This window comes from Fundulus heteroclitus, chromosome 3 (assembly GCF_011125445.2).
Source record: "Fundulus heteroclitus isolate FHET01 chromosome 3, MU-UCD_Fhet_4.1, whole genome shotgun sequence".
NCBI lineage: Eukaryota > Metazoa > Chordata > Actinopteri > Cyprinodontiformes > Fundulidae > Fundulus > Fundulus heteroclitus.
In genome coordinates, this window is record NC_046363.1 from 12590569 (window position 1) to 12596021 (window position 5453).

The window sequence follows — 5453 nt, forward strand, 5'->3', positions numbered from 1 at the left end:
GCCATCGATTCCAGAAGAAGCTGAATAGTTTAAAAGTTGAATGGTTGAAAAAAACTGTAGGAGGAGAAGCGAATCAAACTTTAAACAGTATAAATGCGAAAGAGGATCTCAAGAACTGTGAATGCCTACTGCTTTCACAGTAATGATCCAGGCTGTGGGCAGATTTATTTTGAAGAGGTAAATTGTTCCACAGAGTTGGAGCAACAACAGAGAAAGCCCGATCTCCTTTCCTCTTAAGTCGAGTCCGAGGAACTGTCAGTAGTAGTTGATTATTTGAACGTAGACTTCTCCACACTGACTGGAATTTTAAAAGGTCTCTAAGATAAGTGGGAGCTAATCCATTTAAGACCTCATAGGTTAATAAAAGAGTCTTAAAATCTATTCAATAAAAGACGGGCATCCTATGTAAAGAGGCCAGTATAGGCCTTATATGGTCACACTTCCTGGTTACTGTAAAAAGCCGAGCTGCTGCATTCTGGATCAATTGAAGTCGCTGCATCTGTGATTTATCCATGCCTCTATATAATGAATTGCAATAGTCCAACCGGGATGTAATAAAAGCATGGATAACATACATCACATAAACAGCCTCAGTGCAGCTGAAGAAGTAAACATTTGTCTAATTTCTATTATCCTTGGCTTTACGTTCATGAGGTTAAAACCTGCTCTACACCGTCTTTTTGCAGAGGCCACTAGAAATCTACAAAACAGGCAGAAAGAAGCTCTGCAACTCCTGCAACACCAGGAAAGACCAGCACCACAGCTAAAATCCTGCAGCGGACAAAGTTTGTTGCCGTTCCTCTTCCCTTTTCCTGTAACTGGAATACGCGTGGAGTCTGGTAGTTGTCCCTGGGATTGTTGGTAAGTCCACCTTCCTTATATGGACATCATCCGTATTCATTTTTAATGTATCCCAGCATCAGGCTTCTCTTTCCCGTCAGAAAGAAAATCAAAGCTCATTGGCAGAATCAACCAAGGAGCTTAGTTCTCAGCCAATGAACGTCAGTCTATCATGGGCTTTATAAGTACTAACAGATGCCTTCAGAAAGCAGATGTGGAGAGCAGCAGAGTGCAGAATAAGACAGAAAATAGGAGGTATGAGGAAAAGACATGAACACATCACAGTGCTTTATTTTGCCAGAACCTATATGGAGCCACATGTTGAGGTAAGATGACTTTATTTGCTCAGTTAAATGTTTGCGTTTATGTGCAATTAAATGAGAACCTTTTTTTATATCTGCTGAAGAACTCAGTCATCCAGGACAGGACATGAGAAATCCAGAATTGGTTAAAAAACAACAACTGGACTTCAGTTCTTGTTGTTTAAAACACTTCCTTCTTCTTCTAAAGAACTATTTTAATTCAAAGCGAGTGAGGGAGAAGTTCCAAGTTTATAAGCTGTAAGGAAATGCCGTTCTGCATAACTAAATGTAATTTACACATTGGCCTCCTTTAAAAATAAGACATTATTACTGTTTTTAGCATGGCTCACAGATGTTTTCTATGAGAGATGTTTGGTCACATGTTAGAAGGAGTGAATTGTTCTGAAACTGACGAGGCATCAGACTTAATGCTGGACTGGATCTTTTTGAAAGTTGAAATCTGAGGCCTCCTCCACTGTTTAGAGACATTTTCTTTCTTTTTTTAAGGTTAATGAGTTTATTCAGCCTCTCTTCAACCATCTATCTTCTCTGTCCAACATAGGAACTTGAGGTGTAGGTGGACAGCTGAGTGTGAGCCGGCTCTCCTGTGTTGAGCCATGCGTTTGTGGAGAGGCTGTTTAGTTTCTCCAATATAGAGGTCTGGATATTCCTCTCTGTACTAACTTGCATAAACGTGTTTGTGTTTGGGATCTTCATCTATAGGAGGAACCAATCTCTGTTAGAGAGTTTAGTTTGGTCTCAAATGCAGCGGCATGTTTGGTTCAGAGAAAACCCTTCTGAGTTTTTCAAATATTCCCGCAATGCGATGATGACAAAAGGTTTTGTGTTGGTTATGCTTTTCATCGTTCTGTTCAGTGACGTGTTTGAGGAGTAGAAATTGTAAATGCTACAGGTGGAACTTTTAAAAGTTCACTTGGATGAACAGTTTTTGAAAGTATATACAAGAACAGCCTAAAATGAATTTTTATATATATATATATATATATATATATATATATATATATTATTCTCAACTTGTTGCATCCTTCTGTCATGTTGCAGATCGTCACAGTGAAGGACTCAAAGCGTAGCGTGAGTCTGTGCAACTCAGTGGAGTCTGAGCCAGAGAGTGAGTACCAGGAGACGGAGGATGTACTCCCTGTCCTGAAACATGAGAGCCAGCTGCTAGATGATTATCACCTCCAGAAGGTAAGTTCCTTAGTGCTGGTTTATACTGACAGGTCCCCAGTAGGATGTCTAAGGATGTCATCTGATCAAAAACTGCTTATCCTGAACAGCTTGCTGCTCACATGCCTCCAAAGGCCCAGTGTTATCCGTGGCAGCTGGTGTACAGCACCGCCATCCATGGAACAAGCCTGAGGACTCTCTACAGAAACATGGCTGGTCTGGACAGCCCTGTGCTGCTGGTCATCAAAGACATGCACAAAAAGGTTTGCATCTTGATTTTATGGTTTGAATCGGCTTCCTAACCTCAAAAAGGAAAGAAAAAACAAAAACACTGACTAACAAACAGATTTCATGTCATTTTCAGGTTTTTGGGGCTTTTTGTTCGGATCCATTAAGAGTCAGCAAATATTTCTACGGCACTGGCGAGACCTTCTTGTTCAGCTTCAGCCCCGACTTCCAGGTAGGGGTGGATTTCATTTTTAGAGATGTCTTTATCTCTGAAAGTGCTCTAATAAATGTAGTATTAAACATTCAAGTTCACACTTTCAATAGTCAAACTTGAAACTGGCAAAAACAGCTGAGAGAGAAGCATACAAATGTGAACCTAATACTAGCACTATCTGGAGGGAGGCATAAATTATTTTATTACTTGGGTGGAAAAGTGTTTTCTACTTCATTGAAAGAAAATAACTTCATGAATTCATAATTAAAGCCTAATATCTTTCAAATCTTTTGTCTGAATGTTCTTTAGCATTACAGGTGGAGCGGGGAGAACTCCTACTTTGTGAGCGGCAACTTAAAATCCCTGCAGGTTGGAGGAGGAAGGTAAGCTGAGTTGTGATTGGGGTCTCCAGTCTAACAGAGAAATGCTCAAAGGGGCTAAATGGCAGATGTTTATTAATGCGCTGCAATATGTTTCAAAGATTCAATGTGTATGTTCTCTCTTTTTAAGGGGGTGCTTTGGTCTCTGGCTGGATGCTGCTTTGTACCACGGTGCGAGCTTCTCCTGCCCTCCCTTCCACAACGCTCCTCTTTCCACACATGAAGATTTTACTGTTCTGGATGTTGAAGTCTGGACTGTGCCAATCTGAAAGGCAACTTCAAGCAAACGTGGTTTCTCCAGTGAAGTAAAGACGCTCCAAACTGAATGCTGTGTCCGGACAGAGCCTTAGCTCACTGCACCCGGATCAGAGCATCCCACGTACTGTTCAAAGCCAGTTAGGCTGGCTCTGCAAACGCGCTTGGTGGTCGGTTGAAATATGACCTTTAGAGACAAGAGGAAACATGAACAGCTTGTTTCAAAGCTGGTAAAGAAACGGTTGGAAGCTTTGTACAGGCAGTGGCCTGCTTTGACTGTGTAAAGAATCACAGCTAAACATGTTTTGTTAGTTTTCAAACTTTTAAGTTTTATATAGATCTTTTTTTAACAGAACTTATGTTCTTAAGTAAAATAATTTATTTTGGTACTGGCACTGTAATAGAATTGGACCTAAAGCTCTGTATATGAGGAGGTGAGAAGAAAATAAATCAGGTGAACGTACAATGAAACTGTAATGACAAGACCTTGTGGCATTTATGAGGAAGCAAATCTTAGTTGTTAACGGTCTTCTCTATTTTCCTCAATTTCCTATGTCTTTGTCTAAGATTTTTATTCTCAGGGAAATGAGTATTTTTGCAATTTTACAACATTTCAAATAAATAAATTTGTATTTTTCTGTTTTGTGTATTTTTTACTCTTTACTTTACAGCACATTCTTAGGCCATGTCTTTAGTGTGTATTTCTGGTTGGTTTACTTGAATGTTTTTTTTTTTTATCTGATCAGGTGGTGCTGGCGCTGTCACTGATTTCTAAAACACAAATGAAAATGTTCTCTGTACTGTTGAAACTTAGTGCATCATTCAGATTTATTTTATGGATACCACAAACCAAATAAAACAGCTGAAAAATACAATACACAAAGGGTGATGGGCATCCTTCATGGCATTGACTTTGGGTGTCTGAATATTGATAGTTTAATGAAACAACATTTTAACCTTCCAGACAATTATTGTGCAAAAGGTTCAATTTCTCAAGGCCTCTTTGTTCCTTTATCCTCCTGCTGGTCACAAACAGGTTAGCAGCCCAGTATGTTAGTATGTAAAGTCTCATCAATCGTTACACCAGAAAAATGTCTGCAACAGCGCAGCTGCTGAGTAAAAGGAAGATCATCTTGATAAATGCTTGTCAAGTATTGTGCACTGTAAACAATTAGCCATACCCTTTTTCACTTCTCCCAGGTTCTTTCCCTGTAAAATGGTCTTTTCTATTGTAGACTTCTTTTAGTAATTAAATGACTCTTGAAACAGAAAGTATTCTTTAAATTGACTTAATCTAACCAGGCACAGGGAATGTACAACTTCAATACTGGACTCTTACACATAAAACAATGCAGGATGGGTGAAATCAAGAAATGAAGAGCCACAATCATTGTATAGAACATGGTGTGTAAACCTCTGTGAGGGGGTGTACCATATGACATCAGTGTTCCTTGCTTGACATTGATGGAGAAAATAATTCTATGTTCCTGAAGTGACCAAACTGACCCATTTGGACAAAATCAGCAATTTTGTCCAATCTACGTACATCAGCCTCTGAGTCATCTGTGTCCCTGAGTTATCTGTTGTCTCCCAGTTTCTGCAGCTGCAGCATCTCTAATCTTACAATCCTTAACATCACGTATTAATTCACTTATAGAGTTTCTATATTTGTTCAGTCTATAATGGACATCTTAACTTGACAATGCCAATTCTTAAGCACACAACACAGATTTCACTTGGCATAAAACACAGTTAAGAAATATAGCAAACTGGATAAGAAACATATAATGCATTGCATTGAGAGAAATTATGTTATTGGGAGACATCACATGGTTTTTACAGGTTTTAGTAAGTAGAACTGTCAAACACCTTTTGTCAGGATGCGAGCTTGTAGGCTGCAGTCTGTGCCTCGCTGCCTCTCTCCCTTCCCTGCTCAGAATAATTAAATCCACCGCTGTCAGGTGCTGCAATCAACCTTCAACTGCTCTCCACCCGGTTCCACCCTTATTTAAACTCACCTCATTCTGCTCTCGTCGCCGGTCCGTA

The 5453-nt window shown here is 39.6% G+C and overlaps 1 protein-coding gene across 1 annotated transcript; it reads left to right on the forward strand.

Annotated features, from left to right (window-relative positions):
- Window positions 1–979: 979 nt before the first annotated feature.
- On the forward strand, window positions 980–4048 carry LOC118559666 (nuclear receptor coactivator 7-like). The gene is made up of 6 exons (XM_036130319.1): window positions 980–1166; window positions 2205–2351; window positions 2441–2593; window positions 2695–2790; window positions 3082–3155; window positions 3283–4048. The coding sequence occupies exons 1-6, from the start codon at window positions 1053–1055 to the stop codon at window positions 3419–3421; spliced, it is 723 nt and encodes a 240-aa protein (XP_035986212.1). The 5' UTR covers window positions 980–1052; the 3' UTR covers window positions 3422–4048.
- Window positions 4049–5453: the final 1405 nt, after the last annotated feature.